Below are 15,554 nucleotides of genomic sequence, written 5' to 3'. Positions count from 1 at the left end.
CACAAGTTGACACACATTTTTGGGGGACATGATTCAATCCACAACAGCTACATTTCCCGTTTATGGGAAGTTAACCAATCTTTTTACTCACCCACCAACCATGCAAATAGCCTAGTCTCCAGTTTCTTTTAGTCTCTAGCTGTTTTGTCTTATTGAGCTAATTGCGGTTTATTTTCTATCCCTTTCTCCCATCATCCAATTTAATGCTCTTCTCAGAGCAATCCTCTGGGGGGAATCACCCAGAAACAAGTGAGGTAGTGAATAAACTCTCCATCCACCTTTATCCAGAAAGAGAAAGAAAACAAACACGTGCTCATTGAGTCCCTACTCTGTGCCAAGCACTGGACGGTTCACTTTCATATACACGGTCTCATTTAATTCCTCTGCGGTGGCATCGCTACCCCCGTTTCCTATAGGAGGGAACTGAAGTTTATAGGTGTTAAGGAAGTTGCCCAAGATGATTTAGTGAATGCAGGCTCTGAAATCTGAACCCAGTTCCACCTGGCTGTAGGAACCATTCTCTCAGGAATGTAATGGCAACGAGCAAATTTACTTGGTCTACCAAAGGTGAGCAGAGTCCAAATACCAAGCTTTTTTTTTTTTTAAGGACTCAATAAAACACACTGCATAATCTCCTTGAGGGCCCTTTTTTTTTCCTTCTATTTTTAAAAATAATTTTATTTTGTTGAGAATATACACAGCAAAACATACACCAATAGTCTGTATGTGTTCCATTCGGTATCACTGATTACATTCAATTTGTGTAACCATTCTTACCCTTCTTTTCTGAGTTGTTCCTCCCCCATTAACATAAATTCACTGCCTTCTAAGGTTCCTATTTAATCCTTCTTTTTTTTTTTTTTTTTTAGTTGCTGCTGTCAATTTGATCCCATGTAGATAGTTCTTAAAAGAGTGTAATGTTCAAGGCAGACATTTTTACTAGTTAAGCTAAACTTGTTTGGTTTTAAGAAGATGTCAGAGGATATTTTTGGTTTAAGGCTTAAAGATTATCTCAGGGCACTAGTTCTAGGGGGTCATCCAACCTTCATGGGTCCAGGATGTCTGGAGTCCATGAGAATTTGAAATTCTGTTCTGCACTTACCCCTTTTTGATCAGGATTCTTCTATGGAATCTTTGATCAAAATGTTCAGTAATGGTAGCTGGGCACCATCCAGTTCTTCTGGTCTCATGGCAAAGGAGGTCTTTTTTTGTGATTGAATAAATTCATTGATGCTACTGATCTTTACATTTCACCATTTTCTGAATGAGAGGATTTATTAAATTATCTTGTCGAAAATGAATAAATGTGTTTAGATACTTGCTCAAAAGTTCAGTCCCTTTGAAAAGGCAGGAAATGATGTAGAAGAACATTGTCTGAGGAGCGCAAGCTCCTTGTGATGCTCAGCAGTGCCCTGTCCCGTCTTTGCCCCTGTGAGAAGCGGAGCCCAGACATACTGTGGGAAGAAGCCAGCAGAGTTCAGGGCCCCTCCACACCCAGGCCTATGCTCTCCTGCTACTACAGATAGTTCTCTTAAGCACAGGAACATGGTTTGATGAACAAAATCACAGTAAGATACCAAGGACTCAGGAGTTACCTTTTTCTGAAGAGCGTTTGCATTTTAAGAAGAGACTAATGAACTCAGGAGGCCCTGGTGGCACAAGAGTTAAGTCCTTGGCTCTGAAAGTTTGGCAGTTCAAATCTACTCAGTGGCTCTGGCAGAAAGACCTTGTGATTAACTTCCATAGATTACAGCCAAGAAAACCCCATGGGGCAATTCCACTCTGTCACATGGGTCACTATGAGCCAGAATCAACTTGAAGGCACCCAGCAACAATAAAGGAAAGATGAAGACTCAGGGTAGAATTGTAGGTTGGTGGTCCCAGGCCAGGGAGCCCTCTGCCATTGCCTCCCCGCCCCTAGGATGACCTGTCCTCTGCCTGAAGCTGACCTATCTACCAAAGGGGTATTCTGCTTCCCCAGTGCTTGGCGAACAGTTCCCTAGTCACCCCTGGAGCTGGAAGCTTTTTTCTTCTGTAGACCATCAGCTTGCAGCAGCCATCCTGTAGCCGTGTTCCATTCACCTGATAGTAGACAACGGGGAGGGAGTGCAGTGGACAAGATGCCTTCTAAACCAGTGCTGGTGAGGTCTTTGGACATGAGACATTTCATGCATATTGTGGGTGTGACCTTTGTCCCATTTCATGTCCTGGGACTCTGCCTCTGCCACTTGGCCAGGTCCGGCTGTGCCAAGACTCAGACAGCAGCCTTTCTCCCAGGGCAGGTCTGGCAAACTGTCTGCTGTCAGAATCCAGCAAGGTGTTCGGTCTGCACATTGCCTGCACTGTGTTGTGCTATTATTTTTCTTATGAATATATTTAGGAGAAAAAGGAACTTTAAAAATACAGCTTTATCAAAAGTGGGGAAATAAAGGGCTGAAAATGCCATTTTAAGAATGCAAGAGGGCAAATTTCTTTGTAGGGAGAATTTTTTTTTATACCTGGCCAGTTTCCCTCCTCTCCTAAAAGAAGCTTGTGACCCTGATGCAGAGGATTAAGGAGTTTCTTCTAAAGCTCCAAGCAGATGTTTTTTGTGGGGACTTTGACCAAAAGGAGAGATAGGATCTGCATTTTCCTGCTAGGTCCTCAGATCTGAACTTCTCTCATGGATTGAATTGTAGCCTCCCCGACCCCAAAAGATATGTTGAAGTCCTAACCTCTGGTACCTGTGAACATGACCTTTTTTGGAAATAAGTCTTTGAAGATGTCATCAGCTAAATTAACAAGAGGCCTTAAGAAACTAGCGTAGGTCCTAACCCCAACTAAATGATGTCCTTATAGGAGAAGAGACACAGACGACCATGTGAAGATGCATATACACGCCCAGAACGCCTGGGGCTACCAGAAGCTAACAGACAAGAAAGGATCTTCCCCAGGGCCTTTGGAGAGAGCACGGCCCTGCTGGCACCCTGAATTTGGACTTCTAGCCTCCAGAACTGTTAGACAATAAATTTCTGTTGTTTAAAGTCACCTACTTTGTGATGCCCTCAGAAACTAATACAACACCTGAATCCACTAGCCCAACAACCACCGGCCACTCTGGCTCCTCCGAAGTCTGGCTAACTTGAGAGTGAAGGGGGAAAGGCGAAGTACACATGTGTGAGAGCCCCTTTAACAAAAACCAGACCCAGGGACAAACCCCATGGTTATCGGAGCATGTAAGTCAACAGTGGGCATTTCAGGATGCTGGGTGTGCGGGTCATTCTTTTCTTTCCTTGTTCATTTTTTTGGCAGCAAACATGCAATTGTAGTAAAATAAAAAGGATAAAAAAGTATTTGAAAAACAGAAGTGACCAAATCATATAGCTTTTTTTTTGTGCCAACTCTGAAGGAAAATATTCTGTCGATATTTAGAAAAAAAAGACTTCAGAGGCAAGCTTTTGAGGGGCATTTTTTTATTATAAATTTAATACGGTTGATTAATGAAAAATCGCAATGAAGTACCGATAAAATGTTTGTCAATATAAAAATTTTAGCAGCATTTCCATAGTTTCAGGCTCTAACATTAGTCATCCTTTCTCCCCCCGCTATCAAAAAAGAAGAGCATCCAATGGGACTACCAGAGAGCCTCAAGATGTTCAGCTTAGTAAAGGCCTCAAAGAAATCCTCAAATCCAGTGTATTTTCCAGTATTTCAAACCCCCCTCCCTGAATTTCTAGAATGTCAAAACATCAAAAGCCTCACTCCTTTGCTTCAAGGTTTGAGACAAGAATTCTGCTCTTCAGGCTGCTGGGAAGGACAGGGATGCACGTTTCACCTGGACTTGATATGTAGTGCTTAATCACACCCCCAATGTTTGCGCGTCCTCCGCACTGCTGACGGGCGGAAGTCCACCATGGGTTCACCAACACCTGGTGTGTGACGGCAGTGGTGGGTGGTGCTGGGGTTTGGGGGACCCAAAGCATGGCATGGACATGATGGGTGACGGGCGCCTTGGATCCTCCACATTCCTCTGGGGCAGGTTAAAACACGGCTGGTGTGACTACCTCCCAGGTTAGCGGTAGTGATTTACGACAAGGGGAGATAAACGATATGAAAATATAATACTGGCGAACTATTCCCCTGCTTCTTTGGTACTTTCTAAAATTCTCTGATCAAAAAATGTAAGGGAAGTACACCATTAAAAAATTACAGTTTTAAGTATTTACAGAAGCAATTACGATATATTACACAATAATCAATACACAGTATATGAACAAATTCTTCAAGGAAAGCACTTGTGAACTCCTGTTCCAGTATTATTCCATAGCACACTGACCTCCACACACCTTCCCGAAGTTGTCTCACACATCCTGTATCTCATTTATCTTACAGTATATTAAACGGGAAAAAAAAACCATTTGAAAAATAAAATCATTTCCCAATCTATACTTTCCTTTTACAAAGGTTCTTAAAAATTGCCACCAAAATCTTATGTACAAAAATGTAACGAATGTTTCATTTTAGGCAACGATCTCCACTCCCATTTTGAATATGTCTGAAATAATGCTACCTATTCTATGTATACAATATATATTTACTATATAAGTAACTGCACCACGTTATATCACCACGATACCAGTTTAATACACATTATTATGTACAGTAGTTAAGTTAGTTCTGGAAGATGAATCTCTGCAGCCTAGGTGCACAGTGTCCTATGGAACCATCTGAAAGGATCTGTGGGGAGACAGGATGTGTGTGTGTGTGTGCGTGTGTGTGATACGTGGGACACACCTCCCACGCATACCCATACCAGACCATCCCTTTACTGGCTCACTGGGTGGAAGAAGACAAATCACACATACGGAAGGATCCCATACATGAGAAGAGCCATGATAGCAGCACTGAATAACCCAGCCACAGGCACAGTCACAAACCAAGCCACAAAGATGTTCCGGAAGAGGCGCCAGTCCACGGCCTTGCGGGAGCGGATCCAGCCCACAGCCACCACCGAGCCCACCTGTGAAACACAAACGTTTTAAAATAAAAATAGAGGCCATCTTAAAAGATGACATGCAAAACCTACATTCAGCCAATGTGAACTGGCTCATCTCAGAAGTGAACGACATGTTAAACTACCATTTCTTTCCCCCTAAATTTTTCTCAAAGCTTCTAAAAAAGTTCAGTTTTTAGGACTGCTTATTTTAGGATCATCGTGGCAGCATGCAGCTCTGATGTCCTTGCCCCACCTATGTTCATTCTGATCTACTTGAATGAAACGTAAGCCAATGAAATGATTTCTGTTCTCTCTGTACCTTATAAACCAACCACGAATGCCCTTGTTTTAAATATTCCCCACAGAGGATATGGCTTACTACACTATGTGAACCTGCTTTAACTGCAAAATGAAATGGTAATAATGTATCCTTCTCTGAGAATACCAGAATCATAAAACGTCGGAGCTGGAGAAGACCTCTGAGAACATCTCATCCAATTCACCCACTTTCAGGCCCTCCAATATGATCCTGTTTTATGCTCTAAGGGATTGAGGAGACAGTATAGATCGGTAGCAGACTGAGGACTAGAACTAAGGCCTCTTGATTTTAGACTGGTTTTCTCCACTATCTCAAACTGCCTTGTAGTCCTTGTACTTTAGCTAATTACAATGAAATGGAGGATAAATATTACAGCTAGACTGTCAATCCTGCCTACGAAATGAGTTACACCCTGAAAATCAGAATTTTAAAACTGATTCAAGTATTTTTCTAAACACACTCAGTCCATTTTCTGGTTTGTTGAAACTTTTAAAAAAGAAAAAGACACTGAAGGTATCCTTGCTGTTGCTGGGTGCCGCTGAGTCAGTTCCGACTCATAGTGACTCTATATACAGCAGAAAGAGACACTGCCCGGCCCCGCGCCATCCTCACAATCATTGTCATGCCTGAGCCTGCTGTTGCGGCCACTGTGCCAATCCATCTCGTTGAGGGTCTTCCTCTGTTTTGCTGACCCTCTAGGAAGCATGATGTCCCTCTCCAGAGACTGGTCCCACCTGATAACACGTAAATGTATGTGAGATGAAGTCTCACCATCCTTGGTTCTGATGCCCATTCCGGCTATGCTTCTCCCAAGGCAGATTTGTTCGCTTTCCTGGCAGTCATGGTATGTTCAATATTCTTCACCAACACCATAATTCAAATTCTTCTTCGATTTTCCTTATTTATTGTCCAGCTTTTACATGCCTACAAGGTGACTGAAAACACCTTGGCTTGGGTCAGGTGCACCTTAGTCCTCAAAGTGACACCTTTGCTTTTCAACACTTTAAAGAGGTCTTTTGCAGCAGATTTGCCCAATGCAAGGTGTTGTTTGATTTCTTGACTGCTGCTTCCATGGGTGTTGTGGATCCAAGTCAAATGAAATCCTTAACAACTTCAATCTTTCCTCCATTTATCATGATGTTGCTTATTGGTCCAGTTGTGAGGATTTTTGTTTTCTTTAGGTTGACATGCAAGAAAGGTTGTGGCATCTGCATATTGCAGGTTGTTCACGAGTCTTCCACCAATCCTGATGCCGTGTTCTTCTTCATATAGCCCAGCTTCTCGGATTACTTGCTCAGCATACAGATTAAATAAGTACGGTGAAAGGATACAACCCTGATGCACACCTTTCCTGACTTTAAACCACACAGTACTCCCTTGTTCTGTTCGAACGACTGCCTCTTGGACTGTGTATAGGTTCCTCATGAGCACAATTAAGTGAAAAGTATCCTAGAAAATAGAAAAACTGTAAGGAAATACAGTGCCCAAACATCTCGCACCTCAGACTGGACTGGTGAAAACCAAAGAGAGCTTCGTGGGGTGCCCTTGGTGACATGCGAGGTGGGTTTTGAAGATTCTCATATACTTTGTCTCTACCGATCCTCAAAGATTTAAGAATTAGCAGTAGCCAGTGAGGTTCAAAAGGATCCCTGGTGGCACAGTGGTTAAACAGTTGGCTGGTAATTGAAAGGTCGGCGGTTTGGACCCACCAGCCACTCCACAGGAGAAAGATGTGGCAGTAGCTTCTGTAAAGATTTACAGCCTTGAAGCCCTATGGAGCAGTTCTACTCTGTCCTATAAGGTTGCTATGAGTTGGAATCGACTTGATGGCAATGAGTTTATTGTTCTGTTTTTTTAAGTAAGGTTCAATTAGGAAAGGAGCCTTAAAGCAACCAAGGTCTCAACAGAGAAAAATAAAATCCAGCATTTTAAATTCTATGTAGAAGTGAATGAGGACCCCCCAAACAGCAGCACACTTAAAGGCAGTGAATACAGACCCAAGTTGCAATTAAACAGCACTTCTGGGGAGCCTGAGTGGCGCAAACGGTAAGTGTGCTTGGCTGCTAAATGAAAGGTGGGAGGTTGGAATTCACCCAGAGGCACCGCTGAAGAAAGGCCTGGTGATCTACTTCGGAAAAACTTGCCATTGAAAGCCTTATAGAGCACAGTTATACTCTGACACGCAAGGGGCCATTAGTCGGCGTCAACTCCATGGCAACCGGTAGTGTCCGTTTCTCTCCAACATAATAACCTGTATCATCGGTCTTCTGAGTCACTAAAATGACTGTTGTTGCGGGCTATGGAGTCAGTTCTGACTCACAGTGACCCCACAGGACAGAGTAGGACTGCCTCATAGGGTTCAATTCTTTGTCTATCACCAGTGTACTGTATGAACCTGAAAATCCAGCTTAGAAGTTCCTAGAACACGCCAATCGAGTTTTTCTACATGCATGTGGACTAGTTAGGTTCTTTTGGTCTTCAACAACTCAGTTAGGTTTTGTTGGTCAAATCCACAAATACTGGTTTCTGAGATTAAATTCTTCCTGTTACGGTCTCCCCAGGGCGTTTCCTTTTCTGTGCCCGTTCAGTTGCTCTGGGTTATTTTAGGGAGAATGCTCTCAAGTTTCAAGTTTGCTCTCTTCTTAATACATTAAAAAAAAAGAAGAAGAATATAATAATATTACAGCAAGTTTATGTGATAGGAGAGGCAAACAATTATCCAGTACCTTGCTATCACCATATTTATACCTTCCTTTCCAGTAGTTTTTATAAGCATACCTATATTTGTAAGTGTAGGATACACGACTTCCTTTCTTTAAGAAGTAAGCATTACATTATAAGCGTCTTCCTGTAATGCTGCACAGCCTTTGTGATGATCATGTAAAATCGTACACCCTTTAGCGGTGTGTGCTTTAATTTACGTCACCATTACCAATTTGCTTAACCATTAACTTAACCACTTCCAATTTGCTTCCAATTTTTCCCTATTAGAAATAGTTCCGTGACTAACGTTCATTCATATAGCTTATATTTAGGTTTTAAAAACTATTTCCTAAAATTGATTCTTCATTAAAGGGAGTATTTGAAAAACATCTCGGAATAACTTGAAACTTAAGAAAAAAGTTACATGAATAATACAAAGAACCCTCATACACCCTTGGCCCAAATTTACCAATTTTTAAACATTTTGCCATCATCTATGAAGAAATGTTTTAAGGCCATGTGAACAGCAAGCTTCTCATCAACTTCCCTCTCCCCAGTAGCAGTCCAATCTTTATGATGATGGCTGCAAGAGTGATCTGCCAACTCCCTGCTGGTTTATTAGGTGGAGTTTTACTTTCAGGAAATAACCCTCCCCCTTCTCCCAAGGCCGGCCATTTTTAGCCTCTTCACACACAGTTCGAATCCGCCAGGTGCTCCTTGGAAACTCTATGGGGCAGTTCTACTCTGTCCTACAGGGTCGCTGAGTCGGAATTGAGTCAACGGCAGTGGGTTTTCACACATACACCAAAGAGCCTTACCAACAGTTACCAACGTACAATGTCCTCCGCAAACACTGTACCAATCACGTAAGCTGTTCTTTTTTTCCTTTTTGCTAACTTACCTACAAAAAGATGCCTCATCGCTGCTTTAATTTGCATATCTTTAATTATTACTAACGCTGAATTCTGTCTTGTATACATTTAGCCAGTTTCACTCTTTCTCCGGTCTTTAAACATATTGATTGGTTAAATTTTCCTCTCCTCAGAATACTCAGATATAATAGCGGGCTCTGTCTCTCGGTCATTTACTCTATTCCTGTACAAGTATGTACTTTTAATTCTCGTTTTCTTATACTTTCTATCTGGTAAGGCTAACCCCTCCTCATCACTTGTCTTTTTAAATCATCTCATATTCTTGTTAGATTTTTTTCTACCTAAATAACTTTGGTCTCATTTTTAAACTTCCATGAAAAATTCTGTATTTGGAGAGAACTTATCTTTGTCGCAAAATCTAGTTTCTCCATTCAGCAACACAGTGGGTCTCATAATAGTCAGCCAGGTTTTCTTTTATACCTCTACTCAAAGTGTGCTGTTTCTTTCGTATGCATCACTCACATTTTTTATGAGGATTATTCTGAAATACCTTTTATTTTTGCTGCAATTATGGAGCTTTTTTTTTTTTAAAAATAAATAAATAAATTTTCTGACTGGCTATTGCTGACAAGGAAACCCTGGTGGTGTAGTGGTTAAGAGTTACAGCTGCTAACCAAAAGGTTGGCAGTTCAAATCCACCAGGCACTCCTTGGAAACTCTAAGGGGCAGTTCGATTCTGTCCCGTAGGATCACTATGAGTCGGAATTGGCTTGAGAGCAACAGGTTTGGTTTTATTGCTGACAAACAAGCTCTAGATCTTTGTATTTTTTTCTTGGATTTACTCATTTTTAATGAAGTCTAGTAGTTTTTTTTTTCATGGAATTTTATCAACTGTCTTTTTGGCATATATCTCAGTAGATGGTCATGTACATTTTTTAATGGATCGAGATGGCATATCATATTGAAGATGCCCATATACCCTTCTTGGCATTCATTCAGCACATATTTATTGAGCACCTCTGGTGGGCCAGGAGCCCTGGCGGCACAGCGGTTAAGAGCTTGGCTGCTAACCAAAAGGTGGGCAGTTGGAATCTACCAGCTGTTCCTTGGAAACCCTATGGGGCAGTTCTACTTTGTCCTGTAGGGTCACTAGGAGTTGGAATTCCAACTGTGAGTTGTAATCGACTCAGCCGCAATGAGTATAGTGGGCCGGGCACTGAGCAAGAACTGGGGCACCGGCCGTGGGTGAGAAATCCTGTCCTGTTCACTGAGCACACTTTCCTGTGATCTAAAAGTTGATTTGGTCCCAATGAATTGTTCTTTTGTAATATTGTTGATGTCATTTATTAGCACCTTACTTAAGGTTTTATATTCATATGTGAATACAGCTTTTACTGTTAATGATATTTTAAATCAGGTTTTGGTATTAGGGTCATCCACTGATATGCTTTACGGAACAAGTTGGAGAGCTTCTGTTTTGTTTTTTTTTCTAACACTGTGGACACGTTTTTATAACATGAGAATTATCTGTTCTTCTAAAATTCAAAAGCCTGGCTAATGAACTCATCTGAATAGGAGTCAGCAGTGCTCCCCTCCTCTTTGCACTTTTAGGGGAGAAGAAATGTTTTGGGGCAATTTCCTTAATTTTTGCCTACTGCTCTGTTCACGTTTTCCATTTTGTTTTTTCACTTCTTGGGTCAACATTGTCATGTATATTTTTGCAGAAAATAATTTACTTCAGAAAGGTTTTCAAGCCCCTAGTATAAAGCTGTGTGGTTTTTCTTATAGTCTTCAAGATTGTCTTCTATATCTGATGTTATAATGTCTTTTCCACGTCTAACAACCTCCCTCCCTTTTTTTTGTGATGTGATTTTGGTATATATGACTTTGGGCAGCCCTTTCCTCCGCCCTTCCCCATTTTGTCTTTAATTTGTTTTGCTTCCATACTTACTATGTTCTTCTTCCTGTCTGCTCAGAATTTTTATTGTTGTGCACTTTTTGTAAAATTCTACTTTGAATGTTTGGTTCTTTCATTTTCCTTTTGATCAATTAAAGCATTTAAAAATATGAATTTTTATCTGAGCATAACTTTGGCTGCCACAGGCTTTGTTATGTGGACACATATGCACACTGCACACACACGCATACATACATACGCGTATTTGTTCTTTATTATTTGACAAGAAAGCTATTATTGTATTTTTAAAAACTCCTTGATTCAACGGCTACTTAAAAGAATATTTAGAAATTTCCAAGGGGATACCTTCTTATTTCAACATATAACTAATTTCTAGTTTAATTTTATTGTGATTAGAGATTCTGGTTAGCACAACTTCGGTTTTCAAAAATTTGTAGAGATTCTTATCAGGGCCTTCAGAATCTATGATTAATTTTTAAAAATGTTTCATGATACTTGATAAGATATATTATCAGCTAGGTACAAAATATAATATATATTTATTAATTAAAAATATATTGTTTGAATCCTTTGTATTTCCAAGTAATTTTGTTTATTTCATTTATCATAGGCTTAGACATGTTAACTTCTGAGTTTTAATACCTTTTGCTTTATGTATTTAGTTGCTATGTTATTTGGACCATGAAGGATCAGGAGTATTAGGTCTTCACTATTGATTACCATATTCTTATAGATAAAAAAAAAATTCTTATAGATACACCCATGTAAATAATGTGCCCCCACACCTAACAAGAGGCATAGTTCACTTATGAAAACAGTGAGGGAGGCTGTGAGGCTGGCAAAAAATATGACATGCACGTTATTTGCATAATAATACGATTTGTCTTCTGTTAATACAAAAGGCTTTTCTTTGCCATGTTCTAACTTCCCTTTTCATAAACTGAGTATGTTTCCAGCTTAAGGTCTCTTTTTTTTTACACATTAACAGCAATAGAATTATTGAGTGGTCAGAGAGCTAGAGAGCAAGAGTTGTAAAATTGACTTAGAAATTATAATCCTAAATTTTTAAATCAGTAGTGTTTCCTATACATGCTGGTCCAAATTCAAAGGCTTGACGGGAGATCATCTATGTCATCAAGCGAGATGACAAGTAGATAACTCACAAAATGAATAAACATAAATCACCACGATCGGGAACTAAGAAATGGAGATACCACCACTCCGAATTTCTTTTAAAGAGCTCACAAACACATGTTTATGTTCAGTAGTGGTCACTGTGTTTTATATGTTAGGGCTACAGACCAAACTTGATTAAGGTTCACAGAAGGGAAAGTTCACATGTATCTGTGGACAATTTTATTTTCAATATTAGTTTCTATTTCCTTAATTAAACTTTTGATCTTGATTGGAGATACTACCCCAGAAAAATATCTAATGAACTGAGTCCTCCAATATAAAATTTAAAAAATATATAAACTTGAAACACAGAATGCAAAACTTATACTCCAAGCAGATTCCCTTAACATATATGGCTTCTAGAATATAATGTGATGATATGATTTTTCTAACTATTCTTTTTCAAAATATACATTTAGCTAACATTTATACCACTTAATGTAATGGGGTTTTATAAATGTTTTAAACAGGGTACAACAAAATTTAAATTATGCACTTATCTACATGTACTTAGTGACAGAAAGAGGCATGAAAAATAATACCTACCCAGATAATTTCAAATGCTTATTCTAAACAAGAGTGTCCATCTTTTTTCCTGCTAAGTTCCCAACTTAGGGCCTATTTCTAGTGGAGGGGTTCTAAGCAGAAAACTAAAAAGTAGGCAGGAGAGGGAGCAGAGAGCTGGCTAAATCAAACACAGGGTAATTATTCCTGAAAAAACAGACGGATTCAGATATGGTATTATATGGACATCAATGCCCTTTGGATGTTTCCAGATTCATGGCTGCACTTACACAGGGCCTCATTCTTGACCCCATCCTACATTTCTCATACTTCATCCCACACATGCCATTCTGAGACTGTTGCATACAGAAGAAATATGTGGTGTAAGAGAAAAAGGGTTAAGGGGTGAATGGCAACTGTCAACTCTTCTTAGCACTTATATTATTTGGACTTTGATGGCAGTTGATTGCTCTTCTATAACACTGCCAAGTAGTTGAGAGCAGGACTCTGTCCCTTACCTACTGCAGTGACCAGCTTTGGGCTTTGTCCAGAAATCCATGATCAGTGATACTGACCGAATCAACTAGAAGCCAAGCTGATCTCTGTCTCAAGTGTATTTTACAGATGACACCCACTGTAGTCCCATGTTAAGAAGGCTTGTTTTCAAGTACCAACAGACTATCTTAATACTACTTATTATGAACTCTAAGGAAATGACACCTACTATATGGAGCCCTGGTGGCACAGTGGTTAAGAGCTACAGCTGCTAACCAAAAGGTCGGCAGTTCGAATTCACCAGCTGCTCCTTGAAAACGCTATGGGGCAGTTCTACTGTGTCCTATGGGGTCACCATGAGGCAGAATTGACAATGGCAACAGGTTTGGTTTTAGTTCTATATTGTTTGTATAGATATTTTAGAATAATGATAACATACATGTTTATTCATTAAGGTCCTATACAAACTAGATACAAATACCTTCTATTATGCCCTCCTCCTACTATAGTATTATAAACGTAAGTATTGGGGAAACGACATTTAAAGATAAAATATAAGAGTTTAACTTAAATTCATAATTTTAACACTGGGATTTAGTTATATTAGCAAAATTAATATTGTGAATTTTAACACTTTATACATTAGTATAGGTAAAGACTGCTAATGCAGTTAGGCAAGCAAGCAAGAACAACATAGAAAAACCAAACTTGTACTGTTTGTTTATTCAGGAGATCTTTCAACTGGTGTGAAAGAGTTTGCTTTCACTAGGCTGGCTTCTGCGCAAGTTAATCATTAAAAGACAGTGTAATATTTATTTAAAAGCAGCCCCAACGCCATTTACGCCTACAGGAGAGTTAAAGCCTACTTCTTTGAGAAAGACTATATTTAATAGCACGCATTTCTTAGACGCTCCCCCCAATACAGTGCACTGATGATGAGGTGGGGGAAGGAGGAAGGCATTCGCTTTTCACTCTGTGATGCTTTGTATTATCTGAAATATGTCCATAAGCATGTGCTTCTTTTGTAGCTTTTAAACCAGTAAAATTAAAGTAAGAACAACTGATGAACGGCACGCGTGCGCCTCACCTTTCCCTGCCTTCCTTCTTTGTACCTGAGAGGCAGAACAGCAGAGCACTTGAGGGCAGGGCTCTGGGCCTCACTGCCTGGGCTGGCACCTCAGGCTGGTCACTTAATAGCTGTGGAATACTGGGCAAGCTATTTAACCTTTCTATGCTTCAGCAGAGCCCTGGTGATACAGTGGTTAAGAGCTTGGCTGGTTACCAAAAGGTCAGCAGTTCGAATCCACCAGCTACTCCTTGGAAACTCTACGGGGCAGTTTTGTTCTGCCCTATAAGGTCGCTATGAGCAGGAATGGACTTGATGGCAGTGGGTGTGCTTCAGTATTCTTATCTGTAAAACCAGGGTTAACATCACTACCTACCTCAGAAGGTTCTTGGGAGGAAAAGCTGGTTAATATCCACGGTGCACTAAAAACAACGTCCAGCACAGAGTACTTATCTATACATCTTGGCTGTGGTCAGTTACCATGCACATGAGCACTGTGGTTATGATTAGGAGACAGTACAGCGTGAGATGAAGTTCTGAATCTCGGTTCCGTAACGAGCTAATTGTGACCATGGGAAAGAGACCTAACTCTGGGAGCCTCAGTTTTCTCATCTGTAAATTGGGACTAAATGATGTATTATGTATGTATAAAGCACTAAGCACAGTAACTGGCATTTGGTATATACTCAGTAAGTGGTAATGATTTTTATAATGATAACTTGTTGGATTTTTTTTTTTTTTTTTTTAATATATAGCAGCAAAAAAAGAAAAGACAAAGAAAAACCAGAAAAACCAAAAAACTCCTCTTTCCAATGACACCGAAGCTTCATGCCGTAGAGCCCAGCTCTGTCTTAAATATGCTGGCTCACTTAAAATACTCTCATAAATGCTGCCTCACCTTCCTATTTAAAGCACTAAGCCATTAGTGTTTTGTAAGTATTTGTTTATAAACATTATCGGTTGGCATTTTGAAATCTTAGGTATATGTGGATGGTCGCTGCTTACTTCCTGACACCTAGAACAGTGCCTAACACACAGCAGGCCTTAACTGAGTTTTTCGTGAATAATAAAAATGAATGAACCTGTGAAAAACCTGGAAATGGCTTTTGCTTTGTTGAGGTTGGCAAATACTTTTATATGTAGGTAGCCCATTGAAGATATTTTAGAATTGTCTCCCAACACTGAGCAGGCCTTGTTCTAGTCCTGCCTCAGCCCCAAGTGACCTTGGACAACTACCCAGAATTCCCTGAGCCTGTCTTCTCATCATTATCTCCCAGGGTTCTTACACCTCCAACATTCCAACACTACGTCCAGGAATCCCCCTTTGCGTAGCCCTGTGTTGTGGAGCACAGGACATTGATCAGTAGGAGGAATTACCCTGCATTTGGACTTTAAGTCGATAAAGTCACTTCGAACATCATAGAAGGAAAAACAAAACAAACTGAAACAACCAATTCGTACAATTCCCCTGAGGTGATTTCTGTCCATCTCTATCTCCAGTCACTCCCAGTCCTCGGCAATGGTTA

General features: G+C 40.2%; 1 protein-coding gene across 9 annotated transcripts in view; it reads right to left on the bottom strand.

The window, feature by feature from the left end:
- Window positions 1-846: 846 nt before the first annotated feature.
- Window positions 847-15,554, bottom strand: part of SLC20A2 (solute carrier family 20 member 2) — a 116,912-nt gene continuing 102,204 nt past the window's right edge. For all 9 annotated transcript variants that reach the window (XM_064272771.1, XM_064272772.1, XM_064272770.1 and 6 more), the window contains one exon: window positions 847-4,999. In XM_064272771.1, the coding sequence (XP_064128841.1) occupies window positions 4,835-4,999 (165 nt within the window). In that variant the 3' untranslated portion in view covers window positions 847-4,834. The remainder of the gene's footprint in view (window positions 5,000-15,554) is intronic.

The sequence above is a fragment of the Loxodonta africana genome, chromosome 19 (genome assembly GCF_030014295.1).
Source record: "Loxodonta africana isolate mLoxAfr1 chromosome 19, mLoxAfr1.hap2, whole genome shotgun sequence".
NCBI lineage: Eukaryota > Metazoa > Chordata > Mammalia > Proboscidea > Elephantidae > Loxodonta > Loxodonta africana.
This window is presented reverse-complemented; position numbering and strand designations above follow the sequence as displayed.